Source organism: Heterocephalus glaber, unplaced genomic scaffold (assembly GCF_053883595.1).
Source record: "Heterocephalus glaber isolate CG9 unplaced genomic scaffold, H.glaber_assembly_v1.0 deba00001546, whole genome shotgun sequence".
Taxonomy (NCBI): domain Eukaryota; kingdom Metazoa; phylum Chordata; class Mammalia; order Rodentia; family Bathyergidae; genus Heterocephalus; species Heterocephalus glaber.
In genome coordinates, this window is record NW_028258339.1 from 3,686,952 (window position 1) to 3,701,910 (window position 14,959).

The following is a 14,959-nucleotide window of genomic DNA, read 5'->3' on the forward strand; positions in this document are numbered from 1 at the left end:
ACGCAAGGATCCGAGTTCGATCCCTGGTACCAAAAAAAAAAAAAGCTTCTGCACTGCAAGAGAAACCACCAATAGTGTAAAGAGACAACCCACAGTATGGGAAAATTTTATCAGCTGTTCCTCAGACACAGGACTGCTATCTAGACTATATAAAGAACTTTAAAAAAATCAGACCTCCCAAATATAAAGACCCAACTCAAAAATGGGCATCTGAAATGAACAGACATTTCTCAGACAAAGAAGTAAAAGCAGCAAATAAACATATGAAAAAATGTTCATCACTGGTCATTTGAGAGATGCAGATGAAAACAACACTGAGACTCCACTTCACCCCAGAAAGAATGGCTGCTATCAAGAAATCAACCAGTAACAAATGTTGGCGGGGCTGTGGGGAAAAAGGGACCCTTCTCCATTGTTGGTGGGAGTGCAGACTGGTGCAACCACTGTGGAAATCAATATGGAGACACCTCAAACAACTAGGATTAGGCAGGGGATTTAGCTCAGTGGTGCCACCACCTGCCTCGCAAGTGCAAGGTCCTGAGTTCGATCCTCAGTACCACCCCCCCCCAAAAAAAACCCCCCTAGTATTAGAGGTCCCATTTGACCCAGCTATTCCTCTGCTGGGTATCTTCCCAAAAGAATCATACCACAGTGATATATGTGCACCCATGTTCATAGCAGCACAGTTGCTAATAGCTAAGGCTTGGAAACAGCCCAATTGCCGATCAACTGGAGACTGGATAAAGAAAATGTGGTTTTTTAATAAAATGGAGTACTACTCAGCCATAAAGAATGAGAAGCTAGAGACATTTATAGCTAAATAGATGCACATCGAGGCCATTAGTGAAATAAATAGGACACGTGTAAATACCAGTTTCTCTGCTGTGAGAAACTGAATGTAAACAAGGATCAAAATATATTTAATTGATAATGTGAAATAGGAAGAAAGGGTCTAAAGGGGTAGGGGAAGTGGGAGGGGTAGGGGAAAGGAAAGAAGGGAAAGGAAAAAATATGAGAAAAGGGAAAAATGGAAACAAAGTCTCTGTAAATACGGTGGAGGAGTTGAAGGGAGGGCAGGGGAATGGGGAAAAAATAAGAACCAAGACACATCATGTAAAGGTACAAGTTCCCAATGATGAATATAACTGTATTGTATACCTAAAATGTACTAATGAGCTTAATGGAAAAAAAAAAAAAACCAGCCAGACATGGTGGTGCACACAGGAGGCTGAGGCAGGAGGAAGCCAGCCTGAAGAACACATTGTTGAAGACCAGCTTGAACTACATAGTGAGATGCTATCTCAAAAGAAAAAAAAAAAACCCAAACAAAACACATACAAACTGAAAAGTGTGTGGGGAATAAGGCATTTATTCATTTTACAAATTGAGTATTTTTTGTTTTTTGGTACCGGGGATCGAACTCGGGTCCTTATGCTTGCGGGGCAGGCGGCAGAACCACTAAGCTAAATCCCCAACCCTCTGCAAAGTGAGTATTCACAGCCATGACTGTAAATTGTTTAAAGCTAAATCCCCGACCCTCTACAAAGTGAGTATTCATAGCCATGACCGTAAATTGTTTATCTGCTAGGAGTGTGCTGGGTGATGAGTAGGTGAGTGTGCCTTCTCAGCAGGCACATTCCCTAAGTAAAGGTTTTTGTTCCAGTTAAATCTCCTAGGAGACACAGGAAAATCATTACATAAATTATCTTTTAGTAAGACAACTAGCAAAGTCTTGTTCCATGCTGTGCACTTTGGGGATCATGGAGCACAAACCCATCTCCAAGGCAGCCAAGTCCCACGAACTCTGTATTCTAAGGCTGATGTTACAACTCGTGCTTCTAGAGGCCTCAGGTCACTCCTTTACCAAATGGTTTCTCACCACCGGGGGTTAACTCATTCAGACAGGGCCTGAGTGCTACAGCACTGGAGGGAACATTTTTAAAGGGAACATTTTACAGTGCTAGAGTGCTTGTCTTTCATGCGTGAGGCCTTGCATTTGATTCCGAGTTTCTCAGGGCAGAATGTGCTTTTTATTTTACAATGCAAGAGTCGTGTTGATCTCCAGCCTTCAGTGTAACATGAAGACATATGTCATAAACAATGGGGGCTGGAGATCAAACTCAGTTTTAGTGTTGTATTTACCTTAGAATGTACTAAGGTCCTGGGCTTGACCCCCTCAGCCTCACCAAAAGACAATGTATTTAAAATGTCATGAACTGTTTTTAGCACTATGGAGACCCACGCCTGTAGTCCCAGGACTTGGGGAGGCTGAGGCAGGATTGCCATGAGTTCAGAGGCTGGCCTGAACTACATAAGACCTTGTCTCAAAAAACCAAAAAACATGTTTGGCAAACTCAAGGGCCGGGGATTTAGCTCAGTGGTTCCGGCGCCGGGCTAGCAAGCACAAGGTCCCGAGTTCGATCCCTGGTACCAAAAACAAAACAAAAAAACCAAAAAAGAAAAACCAACCAACCCAAAAAAGAGAAATGGAAACAAAGCTTTGTACATAAGGGGGGAATGGGGAAAAATAAGCAAGATTATCATGTACTGGTACAAATTCCCTAAGATGAATGTTATTACGTCTAAAATGTACCCATAAAAAAAAAAATTCAGCCAGGGATTTAGCTCAGTGGCACTGTACCAAAAAAAAAAAAAAAAAGATTCCCCTCAACACAGGATCTGAGACAGCTCTTCATTACTATTAATCCTATTTCCAAGGCAAGCCTTATGTGTAGCCAGTCAGAAGCAGGTGGTGGTCATGGGCGAGCCTCAGCTAGTTAAGGAGAAAGGAATGCAGCTGGGAAGAGGAAGGCAGGTTTCACCCTTACAAACAGGTGTGATTGCAAAAAATACTGGCTATGGTCATTTCTTTTGATACTGGGGATCAAATTGGGGACCTTGTGCTTGCAAGGCAGGTGGCAGAACCACTGAGCTAAATCCCTGGCCCTGGTCATGTTTTATAGACACAATATTCACAGCAACTTAATCAGGTTTTGGTTTTTTTATAGCCTCCAAATCTATGTGGGCCAGAGGGTGGAGGAAGCGTCACAGACCTGGCCTGTTCCGAACATCATGCATCTGGTATTTCCAACTCCTCTGGGAGATGGGTGCCATTTCTATTTTATGTAAGGTGAAACTGAAACAGCTGAAATTAAGCTGGAAGTAGGGCCTGAAAGCGATTTTTCTTTTTTGTACCAGGTATCTCACTCAGGACCTTGCGCTAAAGTGACTTGTATGAGATGGGGATTTGGAAATTCATCTGTAGTTTATTCTGGAGCTCAAAGGGAGTAAGGGGAAGGGGGATGCAGCTTGGTGGTAAAGTACTTGCCTAGCATGTACAAAGCCCTGGGCTTGAACCCTGGCGCCAACAGAAATTTTCCATAGGCTCTTTAAGTACAGACAAGATCCAGGAGTTGAAAACGACATCTTTCCAGACTTTAAAATATTTTTCAAGGTATCTTTGAATGTTTGAGGCTTCTCGAAAACCCTATTCCTTTGTGAGATGTCGGCCAAGCCAAATCAGACCAACAAGCACTTTAAAAGAAAACTGCTGTAGTGCTTGCTTCAGCAGCACATATACTAAAAAGAAAACTGCTGTGCATTTTCTATGCCCTTTTCCTTAGAACCAAGTTAGTGATTGGGCCTCCCATGGCTGAACTGCAATTTATCTATTGACATCTAGAAAGCAGAGCCAGTTGCAGTGTGTGAGGCTACCTGGGTCTTTTCTGATTCCTAAGGAGTTTTTTTGGAGGGTTGATTGTAGGATGCTACCACAGGTACACAGAAGGCAAGAGGAACACTTTCCCTCCTGAAACAAGGACGGGATGTCCCACCACTTAGAGTAGTAACAGTGGTCCTCCCACCAGCTCCCAGTGCCTTAGCTTCTCGAAGGCCCAGCACATGCTTTTCCTCAGACCAAGGCACCTAGTGGGGGTCACCACAGTGCCCCCTAAGTTTGAGTCTCCATCAACCTGCCAAAGCAAATCCATGACCATCCAGGTGAGAGAAAGGCTCCTCTGGGACCCAAGAAAAGGCCTCCAAGACCAAGACTAACTGTACAGGTATCAGGTCCCATGAATACTGGGATACCATTCTGGAGCTTACAACCTGCTACTATGGACCTAACGATTGTTATAAACTGGGACTACTGGAGAAGTAACACCCATGGGGCCTTAATATAGATAGCCACTAGAATCATGGTGAAAGGGGGTCAGCAGTAGGAAACCTAAGAGCATCTAGACACAAAACAATGAGACTACAAAGGGCCACCATCATCTTACCACCCAAGACCCACCCAGAGCAACCCAATGCCTCAGCTCTGCCAACTGTCCTCTGTGGCTTCGTGTGCCTTCGCCTAACCATGGCAAATGTAAAATACCCACATAGAAAGGTTAAGTGACTGTCAAAGGTCAAACAGCTGGTGTGCTGGAGTCTGGGGTCTTACAACCCTATTTTCAAACCAGGTTTGTCATGTCTTACATGAACATGAATTCCATACCCAACTCCTATGACTTCAGGGGAGGGAATCAGTGTTACTGTTTGACAGGGTCTAGAGATCAGGTGCTCTTGTTTTTTTTTTGGCACTGAGGATCGAATTTGGGTCCTTACATTTGTGCAGCAGGCGGCAAAACCAATGAGCTAAATCCCCAGCCCATCATCATTTTTTTTTTTTGGTACCAGGGATCGACTCGGGACCTTGTGCTTGCAAGGCAGGCACTGGAACCACTGAGCTAAATCCCCTGCCCCAGGTGCTCCTGTTTGTAAGACAATCTTTTGGGGGAGGGGTTGAGGCAAGGTCTCACTATGCAGCCCACACTAGCATGAAACTCATGGTGATCCTCCTGCCTCAGCCTCCCAAGTGCTGGGATTGCAGGTGTGTGCCATCATGCCCAGCTCAGAACAATTTTGCTATGAGAGGGTGCTCACCTAATGGTCAGAGGCTAGGGAGAGTCAAACATTGATTAAATGAGACCAAGAAACCACATCAAGAAACCCAACTCCAGTAAGATAGTTTTACCTGTACCTGCTACACTCTAGGCCTCAACATATACCCAAACCAATCCCAAGCATGAGGACTCTACCCTTCCAGCAGTCCTTGCCCATCTTCCCACTAAATATTCTGTTAATCTTCCTTCTTCTTGACCTGCCTCCATTTTAAATTTATAAACTGTAGCGAGGAAAAAGCACTATCAGTATCAATTTGTGTTCAGGTTTCATCTTTTTAATCAGCTCTGAAGGTCATTCTAAACACTACATGAGACACAAAAGAATATTTTTTCTTCCAGTATTAAAAAAAAAAATGACATTCACAAACATTTTCAAGAAGCTCTTTTCATGATGGTGGATCTTGAATAAAAAACAGCTCTAGGCAATCATTTTTGATGCAGACTGCTTACAGGTACATTCAAAAATTTTCTAATCATGATAAAAATTTTGTACAAGTTTTAAAAATGACCCTAGATACATGTTAATTAAAAAAAAATCAGTCTGGCCAATTTTTTTTTTTTTTGCCAGAAGCAATAATCCTGAGAGTCCAAACTAAAAACTTAATAAAGAAAAAAAATCCCCATACTCTACAAATGTCCCAGAAATTTGTCTTTAAATGGGGGGGAAATTGAACACATCGAGCTTTCTAAAAGGTCTTTAACAAGGTACCTTGGGAGCTCAATTCAAAAATAGGTAATATACTAAAACAGAAGTTTCAGCGCAGCTCCAAAAATCTTTATACAGCAATTTGGAAGGACGATCCTGGACCAGAAGTGTTATTCCTTGTGTATCTGAGAACAGTAAGAAGGGGTAAATTGTGATGTCAGGGAGAAACAGGCTGACATTTTCACCACCCAGAGTGGATAAAGATGCTGATGGCTGGATAATACAAGTATCTCTTCATCTGTAAAGAGTAGGGGGTCATAGGAGATGGGTTTTCAGACCCCCACCCCCACCCCACAGACATGCACCTAAGAGCAGGGGCAGCCTGGAAATGGTTTGGTGGGTGGGCTGTTGAGGTATGTGAAGGGAGAATGTTGATCAATCCAGCCAGAATAAAAGGGGAGAAGAACATGACAGGGTCCATCCAATGGGAAGAGGTCTGCAGTGCCAATATTCAGGTATCACTTACGTCATGTGTACATGCTCCTCAGTTGTCATAATTGTCTCTGTAATTCCCTCCTGAATAGCGGTCATAACCACCCTGGCTTCTGGGAAAAAAACACAACTGTAATGACAAGAATGCATTCTAGACCACAGATAAAACTGCCAGGCGTGGTGGTGCACACCTGTAATCCCAACACTTTGGGGAGCTGAGGCAGGAGGATTGTTGAGTTCAAAGCCAGCCTGAACTACATAGCAAGACTGTCTCAAAATAAAAGAAACAAAAAAACCCAACCACTGAAACCATACACACATTTTTTTGGTACCAGGGATTGAACTCAGGTCCTTGTGCTTCTGAGGCAGGTGGCGGAACCACTAAGCTAAATCCCCGGGCCTAAATCAATGTTTGCAAACAACCTCAATTTTTTTTTTGGTACTGGGGATCGAACTCAGGTCCTTGCACTTACGAGACAGGTGGTGGCACCACTGAGCTAAATCCCTGGCCCCATACATACATTTTATAGTCTGTACCATAATGTACAAACTTTAAATGTATAAAGATAAGCAAAACACACATTCATGCAACAAACATACTAAACTGTATTTCGTATTAACCCAATAGACAATACCCAACATAGTATGATCAACATGCATAATTACCACTCACCATGTCCTAATTTATATGACCATGCAATTACTATAGTAGAGTACAAGATAAGTTTCACACTCAAGTTACCCACCTGCCACTATAGTCTCTGGATCGCCCATATCCATATCCATATCCTCCAGGTCGACTGTCATACCTGCCACTCCCATAGCCCTGGTCCCCACCACCTAAAGCACATAGAAATGATTAACTGACAGTTGTCCAGACACAGGCCACTAACAGAGATGGCCCTCCTCCCTCACCTCTTGAGAACCTTATTTCTGCACTTACCTCTAGAGTAGCTGCGACCACGACCATGGGCCCCAAAGGTACCCCCTCCTCTGGTGCCCCGGGCAGATTTGCCTGCATGGTCCACACGGATCTGGCGACCATCCAGGGACTAGGTGTGGGGGGGAGACACAAGGAAGGTGGGTTGGCGGTCAGTCAAGGCAATGGTGAGGGAAGAGTGGGCATGGGCAGGTGGGCAAGAGCCCAGAAATTCCTGCTGGGCACCAGATTCTGGGTGCCACGTTCCAGAACAAGCTCCTTTCACCAAAATGGCTTCATCAGGAGCAATGGAATCCCACAAAAAGTCCTGAATCCACCGTGTTTCCCCCTTGCTACTACTTACATCTTGACTGAACTCAGGCAGAGTTCTCCTCCCCACTCCTCTAAGCTGCCCGACTATTAGGGCTAGCTAGACAGACACCTCTCTTGGTTTGAGGCTTCAGAGTCCATCCCAGAAGACTCACGAGGTCCTCTCCGGGCCAGGCCCACAGGTCTGCAGACTCTACTACCTAAGCCCAGGGCAGGTCAACCATCCACAGGTGGCTTCTCGGCCTCATGCAGGACCAGTCGTCGCCTCCCAGGCAGCCCGGCTCTGTCTGCCGTTGCCCTCCACCCCCTAGAACAGAAGGCAGTCACGCTCCTGTGAGTGGGCACTGCGGGGCTTCATGGCCGCGCTGCCCCTAGCAGACAGAAGGAAAAACAGAAAGAATGGAGAAAGTGGCAGATGTAGACAGGGGCCCTCTGCAGGTAGGAGACCTCACCTCTCCATTCATGGCTCTCATGGCATCTGAGGCATGCTCTGGATTGGTGAAGGTGATGAAGCCAAAACCCCGGGATCGCTGAGTTTCCCGGTCCTTGACAACAACCACTAGAAAAAGAGGAGGAAGTGAGGATCAGACAGCATCAAGAGATTCACTGGCAAGGAAAGGTCTGCAAAGGGAGTTAATAGTGAATGGACTCGCTCTCACTAACCGTGTATCCTACTGGGTTCTGAGTCTAAGAATATTACAGTCCAAAAGATACAAGGGAAGTTCTTTTTTTCTTTTGCGACAGAGCCATACCCAGGCTGGTCTCAAACTTGCTGTGAACCTTTTGCCTTAGCGTCCCAGTGTGCTCGGATTACAGGCATGCGCTCTCATGCCCAGCCTTGTTTAGAACTTTAAGGCCCTAAGTTCTGATTATTAATATTCCACGAGACGAAAATGTCTCAAATTTGCTCTCTTCCCCGCCCCTGGCCCATGTCTCACCCTCAGAAATAGGCCCAAAGCTGCTGAAGTGGTCTTCCAGCGCCTGCTCATCGGTGTTGAAGTTGAGCCCGCCGACGAAGAGCTTCCCTTCTTCAGAAGACATGGCAATGAATTCGAGTTCTACTTCCGTAAAGGATGGGAAAAAGTTTAGATAGGGCGAGAAGAGAAAAGTATCAGAGAAGCCAAGAAGGGTGAAGCACAGAAAACAAGAGAAGTAAAAGATAAATCAAGAAGTAACTTACGAGGAAGACTCAAAAGGCGGGAATCTAACATGCTGGGCCACCGCGGTCGCCATTTCTAGGGCGCCGCCACGCATGCCCACAACATCCCCAGCGACCACGCCCGTCATTTTGTGCCGCCGCGCAGGCCCAGAACAGCCTTGCAGATCCTCTGCGCTCCCAGAACAAAATGGCGGCGATCACGTGGGAAAAGGGGACTGCGGGTCTCCGCTGTCGCCTGGTTACTGCCACCACGGACGCCACCAGTCCCTCCTGGCAGTCCTCGCCCTCTGGCACTGCGCGCCAGGCTCCCAACAACCCTCTGAGAACCAGATCTCCCCCCCTCCGGGGACGCCCAAGCCTATATGTCGGCGGCCGCTACTCCCCAACTCGTGTCTCCCGCTCCAGCCGCACGACGCACGTGAAACGAGAAGCTGCCCCGCAGGGTGTATGTCGCTTACCTTGGAATTAGAAAATAATAAGGCCGCAGAGACGGCAAGCTCAGACGAACACGGAGAACAGGGAAGCTACTGCGCGGGAAGGCGCCTGATAAAGCCTACGTAGGAGAAACGTCACGGAACGTCCTCCAGCGCCTGTTGGCGTATGTGTTCATTGGCTGAGGCCAGAAGGGGCGGGGATACGGGAAAGGAAGCGACGGCAAAGCAGAGGGAGCAAAGCGCCCTGCGTGCTTCCGGTAATACAGGTGAACTTTGTGCGATTGGTGTAGCCTAAAGTCAGCATCTGTCCACCAGCCGAGCTGTCTTCATTTCTTCTGCGCGTGACCATTTTAGCTCACATATCCCTTTCTGTCCCCGATGTCATCCTTACCGTCTATGAGCTCACTTTCCTTATTGTATCTGAGTTCCTTCACACTATAGCTCTATGTCCCTGCCAACATAATCACTGTCTTCTGATGTGACGCTCCCTTATTTCCTAGTTCTCTAACCTCATAACCCTCAAGGGCAAGACGTTTTATTCCCTAGTGTCCTGGAAGTCATCACTTTTCACAGTCCTGGCCATCAGACCCTGCATTTTCTCAGGACCCGATCCTAACCCATTTACTTGCTCTTCTGTGCCCATCTAGCCACCTGTCAATGGGACGCTCTTCCCTCGTGTCATCCTTTTTAATCTCTGACTTCAACTTTCATCCTTATCTCACTGCCTCCTTAAACCAGTCTCCTGATTTTTTTTTTTTTTTTTGTACCGGGGATCCAACTCGGGTCCTTGAGCTTGCTGGGCAGGTGGTGGAACCACTGAGCTAAATCCCTGGCCTCTCCTGATTTTCCTATCAGTAGATTACCTTCTGATGCCTTCCAAAAGATCGGGATGTATTGTGTTTCCAGAGGGTGTAAATCCAAATCACTGAACGAATTTTTCTGTCACTCAGGGCAGCTGAGGCTTTGATCCACAGAGGGGACTTATATAATACACAATGAAATCTAAAGTAAAAGTACTGTAAGTCCACTGGCAACAATTTAGTCTTGTCTGGCCTTCAGTATCTGAGCTGCCTTTACAGAGAATGGATTTGGCACATTTATCATTTCTGAGCTCCCCATCAATGAAGAATAAATTTCTTTATGCTAAGAAACTAAATTATTTACGTGTAGAATTAATTTGTCCCACCTCCTAAGGTCCTGCCCCTGTCCTCCTGGCACCAACGCAAATTACATCTGTTAACCTTTGGAGTGCGGTATTGCTAGACATCCATATTCCTATTGGGCCAATTCCCGTAAATCTCTTTTTGATTTTCGGGGTTCCTCACATAGTCTATTAATCTTACAAGTGTTGGAAATTGTAAACCCACCCTCCCATTCCAGCTTGGAGAGTCATTAACTTTGTAAGTTATATCTTTATTTAAATAAAGACCTTTAATTTTGATGTAATTGCACTTGGGAGGTTGAGGCAGGAGGATCACCGTGAGTTCAAGGTCAGCTTGGACTACACAATGAGACACTGGCTCAAAAAAAAGGACCGGGCATTTAGCTTATTGGCCCCTCGCTTGCCTCACAAGCACCAGGTCCTGAGTTCGATCCCCGGTACTGCAAAAAAACCCCAAAAAAGACAAAACCCTCCCCTGCAAAGCAGTCATCCCCCCCCCCCCCCCCGTGGCCTGTGCTTCTAAAGAAATCCTTCTCTTCTCCTAGGTCATAAAGATGTTCTACAGTTTCTTCTAGTAACTTTATAGTTTTGCACTTTTTGTTTTGCCATACTAGGAATTGAACCTAGGGACTTTGGATTGAGTTAAGTTCCCAGCCCCCTCCCCCATTGGAGGTATTGGAGATTGAACCCAGGTCCTTCACATTAAGCTACATTCCTAGCCTTTTTACATTTTTTTTTTTGGTACCTGGGATTGAACTCAGGACCTTGCCTTTAGGAGGCAGGCGCCGGAACCACTGAGCTAAATCCCCAGCCCTGCCTTTTTACATTTTTTATTTTGAGCCAGGGTCTCAGTGATGCACTAAGTTGCCCAAGCCGTGCTTGAACTTGAGATCCTCCTGCTTCAACCTCCAAGTTAGAATTACAGACGTGTACTACCATGTCTTGCTTATAATTAGGGCTGGGGATGTAGCTCAGTGGTAGAGCACTTGTCTAGCATGGGTGAGACCCTGTGTTTGATCCTTAATAGAAGAGACAAAGAGGAAGATGAGAGAGAAAGGAAGAAGGGGAAGGAGAACAAGAGGAGGAGATCGTGTATCACTTTCTTTTTCTTTTTTTCTTCTTTCTTTCTTTTTTTTTGGTCTTTTGAGACAGGGTCTCACTATGTAGTTCAGGCTGGCCTTGAACTCACTATGTAGTCCAGGCTGGCTTCGAACTTGCAGCGATCTTCCTGTCTCAGCCCCCTAAGTGCTGAGATTACTGTAGTGCACAACAACCACACCAGATTCATAGTGTGTCATCACTTTCAAGTGTCATGAAAGACACTTGTGCTTCCTGCCTCACGCAGCTTGCTCACCGTGGGACCGTTAGCTGATCTGTCAGGAGCAATCTTAGAGAGGGTTCTACAGAATCCTGTACTGTGGCCTTCTGCCAACAACCCTGTGAGCAAGGTTTCCTACCAGTGTGCCTAAGCCTTCAGACAACTGCAGTTTTAGCTGAGATATTGACAGAAACCTCATCAGAGACTTTGAAACAGAAACGCCCAAAAGCTAAGTTGCTCCCTGAATCCTGACTCTCCAAAACCATGGAAGATAGTGCTTATTGTTTTAACCCTACATGTTTTGGGGTAATGAAAATCTTCCTAGCAAAGATACATATGTGTGTGTATGTGTGTGTGTATATATATATATATCAGTGGAATTTCTAATTGTACCTTGGTTTCTATCTACTACTTAAGAGCAATTTATAAAAAAAGAACAATTTATATAGTTAAGTGGTCTTTATAGACAATCTGCATCCATCTCAAACATATTCTACAATAGTATAATGATGAGGTCACAATATTTTTGGGGGGAGACCTCTTAATGTAGTGATTTTAATATCAATGTTATTCATCCTTTGAAATATAAAGTGTTTTTTTCATTGTTGTTTTTGGTACTGGGGATCAAACTCAGGTCCTTGTGCTTGCGAGGCAGGCAGCAGCACCACTGAGCTAAACCCCCTGCCCTGAAATATAAAGTGTTTTAACTGAATTAAGGTTACACATTATTTTTTCTTTGGTACCGGGAATCGAACTCAGGGACTCATGCTTGCCAGGCAGGCACTGCACTGCTGAGGTACATTCCCGGCCCTACACATTTTTAAATACTACATACATCATGACTAGTATATTAAAACTATACTATTTATATCTAATACCCAAAGAAAATTTACTACCTAATTCTTACAGTAGCTATTAATCTGCCATGCTTGTAAATTGATCCCATAGTTATAATTATAGATCAGCATGATTTTAGTGCCTAATTCTTTCACTTTCCTAATCAGAAACATATACAGAACAGCATGTACAGAACAAATAAGTGGTGCAGCCACCCAAGGATCAGGATAGCTCAAGTTAGCTGTCACAAGCTCAGATACAAATCCCCACCATGTTAGCAAAGTTGGATCCAATTCATCACAAAGTGCTGGTGGAGGTTGTCAGATGCCTTCCAATGTAGATCTCCAATCCAATGGCTAGTGGATGAAGCGGCAGCAGAGACAGAAGAAAAACCTTTAGAAATTCTGCTGAGAAAATGCCCCCTTTCTTCATAACACTTGTTTCTCACGCGGAGCAGCTGTGTGCTTTGAAGGTTTAAAGAGGAACTCCTTGGGAGCATATTTTCTGGCTGACTTGACCAATCTCATATCCAATCTGAGTTTTTCAGATGCTTTCAACTTCTTTCCTTCTCTCGATATAATCCTCCTTGAACTGAGAGCTTTTTTCTCCAATGCTATGTGTATCTGTTTCAGAAGCTCTATTAGCATCTTGTGTCTATGAGTGAGGTGTACTGTCCCAGTGAGAACTCTTAAAGCTATTCTGTCCAGATTCATGCTGGACATCTAGCAGTATTTTTTCTATGTCACCGTTATAAACAGGAACTGACCTGCCTCAGCCTCTTGAGCACCATGGTAACAGGCATGCACCATCATGCTCTAGGTACATAGCTCTTTTTTTTCCCCTTTTGAGACAGGGTCTCACTATATAGCCCAGGCTGCCCTTGGACTCACTGTAGCCCTCCTGCCTCACTTCCTGAGTGCTGGGATTACAGGTGTGCACCAGCATGCCTGCCTTTTTTTTTTTTCTTTTGGTACCAGGATCGAACTCCGCACCTTGTGCTTTCGAGGCAGGTGGCGGAACCACTGAGCTAAATCCCCAGTCCACTCCTGCCTTTAAAAAAAATAAAACCCATCATAAACAGGTACTGTTATCAAATATTCTTCTGCTTTAGGCTAATCTTATGATTTTATCCATTATGTGGTTAAAAAAACTCTTTTGGCAGTTATTGGGGGTCAAATACAGGGGATAGCACTTTAGGCAAGTGCTCTAGGTAAATTATATTCAATAATTTTTTTTTTTTTTTTTTGGTACCGGGATCGAACTCATTTTTTTTTTTCAGACAGGAATTTGCTATGTAGTTCAGGGTGGCCTCAAACTTGATGATCCTCCTGCCTCAGCCTCAGGAGTGCTGGGATTACAGGCATGGGCCACCATGCCCCACCCTGGCAATTTTGTAATTAGGATCATGTTTGCATTCTTGAGATAAATCCTATTATTTGTTCTGAAGTAATACACTGTTATAGCTGGACATGATAGTGCATGCCTATAATCCTAGTAATCTGAAAACTAAAGCAGAAAGATCTCTGAGTTTGAGGCCAGCCTGAACTGCATAGTGAGACCTTGTCTCCAATAAGCAAACAAACAAGAAAAGAAAATTAATAGATCTTTTTAAATCTGGTCTCTCTCTCTCTCTCTCTCTCTCTTTTCACAGAGTCTTGCTGTGTAGTTGAGACTGGCCTTGAAGTCACTATGTAGTCCAGGCTGGCCTTGAACTTGTGGTGATCCTCCTGCCTCAGCCTCCTGAGTGCTGGGAATACAGGTGTGCGACACCATGCCTGGCTCCTCAGCCTTTAATACTGACACTAAATTTAGGGCCAGGGATTTAGCTCAGTGGCACCACACCTGCCTCACAAGCGCAAAGTCCTGAGTTTGATCCCTGGTACTGGAAAAAAAAAAGTGGGAATATTGATGCTAAATTTATGAGGCTGTCTTTGTGCCCTAACATGGTCTACTTTTGTCATTTATGAGTGTAAGCATAACAGGAGTCTTCTTATTTTAAGTAGAGGGTTACATAGATATGTTTTATATATGTGTATGTCTACATATGTATAAAAACCACGTAGCTATATGGTGTATAACAACGTGATAACTGAGATACATATCTGAAGCCTAAAAATGTTCTATCCATGGAGGGAGGGGAGGGGAGGGAAAGGGGACATAAAAAGAATTAAGATGTGTTATGTACATGTATCAACTCTCCATGATGAATACAATCATTATGTACTACAAACATGTACAAATAAAAAGTAAAATTTTATGTGCTGGGCCCAGTGGCACACCCAGCATGAGAGAGGCTGAGGCAGGAAGATCACTGTGAGTTCAAGGCCAGCCTGTGCTACATAGTGAGACCCTGTCTCAAAATAACTAAAACCAAAACAAATCCAAACCTCATAAATTAAAAATTTAAAAACGTGTTATCTGGAGCCTTTTAGGAATATACATGTTTAGGGAGTGGTGACCAGCAGAGAAAACCTCTCTGAAATTTGGTGTCCTGACACTGGAATATAGCAACGTGAGAGAAGGAGGGAAGTGGGACCCCAGGACTCAGGAAGGATCTGAAGCAAGAATTGAAGTCCAAGGGGAGACCAAAGAGGAGAGCAAAAATGAGGGAGATAGCAAGCAGCACTCCCTCCCAGAGCCTGGACTCATGGCGTAGAAACAGCGGGTTGAACGGTGACTACTGGTGACCCCAGAGGCCTCCACAGAGAAATGAACC

The 14,959-nt window shown here is 44.7% G+C and overlaps 1 protein-coding gene across 4 annotated transcripts; it reads right to left on the reverse strand.

The window, feature by feature from the left end:
* Window positions 1-5,199: 5,199 nt before the first annotated feature.
* Rbm3 (RNA binding motif protein 3) lies at window positions 5,200-9,123 on the reverse strand. 4 transcript variants are annotated; one of them, XM_087189776.1, is made up of 7 exons: window positions 8,951-9,123; window positions 8,272-8,391; window positions 7,786-7,892; window positions 7,028-7,136; window positions 6,831-6,924; window positions 6,119-6,194; window positions 5,200-5,777 (listed from the first exon to the last, which is right to left on the reverse strand). In XM_087189776.1, exons 2-6 carry the CDS (start codon window positions 8,372-8,374, stop codon window positions 6,137-6,139), a joined length of 471 nt encoding a protein of 156 aa, XP_087045902.1. In that variant the 5' UTR covers window positions 8,375-8,391; window positions 8,951-9,123; the 3' UTR covers window positions 5,200-5,777; window positions 6,119-6,136. The 4 variants fall into 4 exon arrangements, with proteins under 4 accessions (XP_087045902.1, XP_021105644.1, XP_021105643.1 ...); XM_021249985.2 differs by having other exon boundaries at window positions 6,119-6,197; XM_021249984.2 differs by having other exon boundaries at window positions 8,272-8,394; window positions 8,951-9,083.
* Window positions 9,124-14,959: the final 5,836 nt, after the last annotated feature.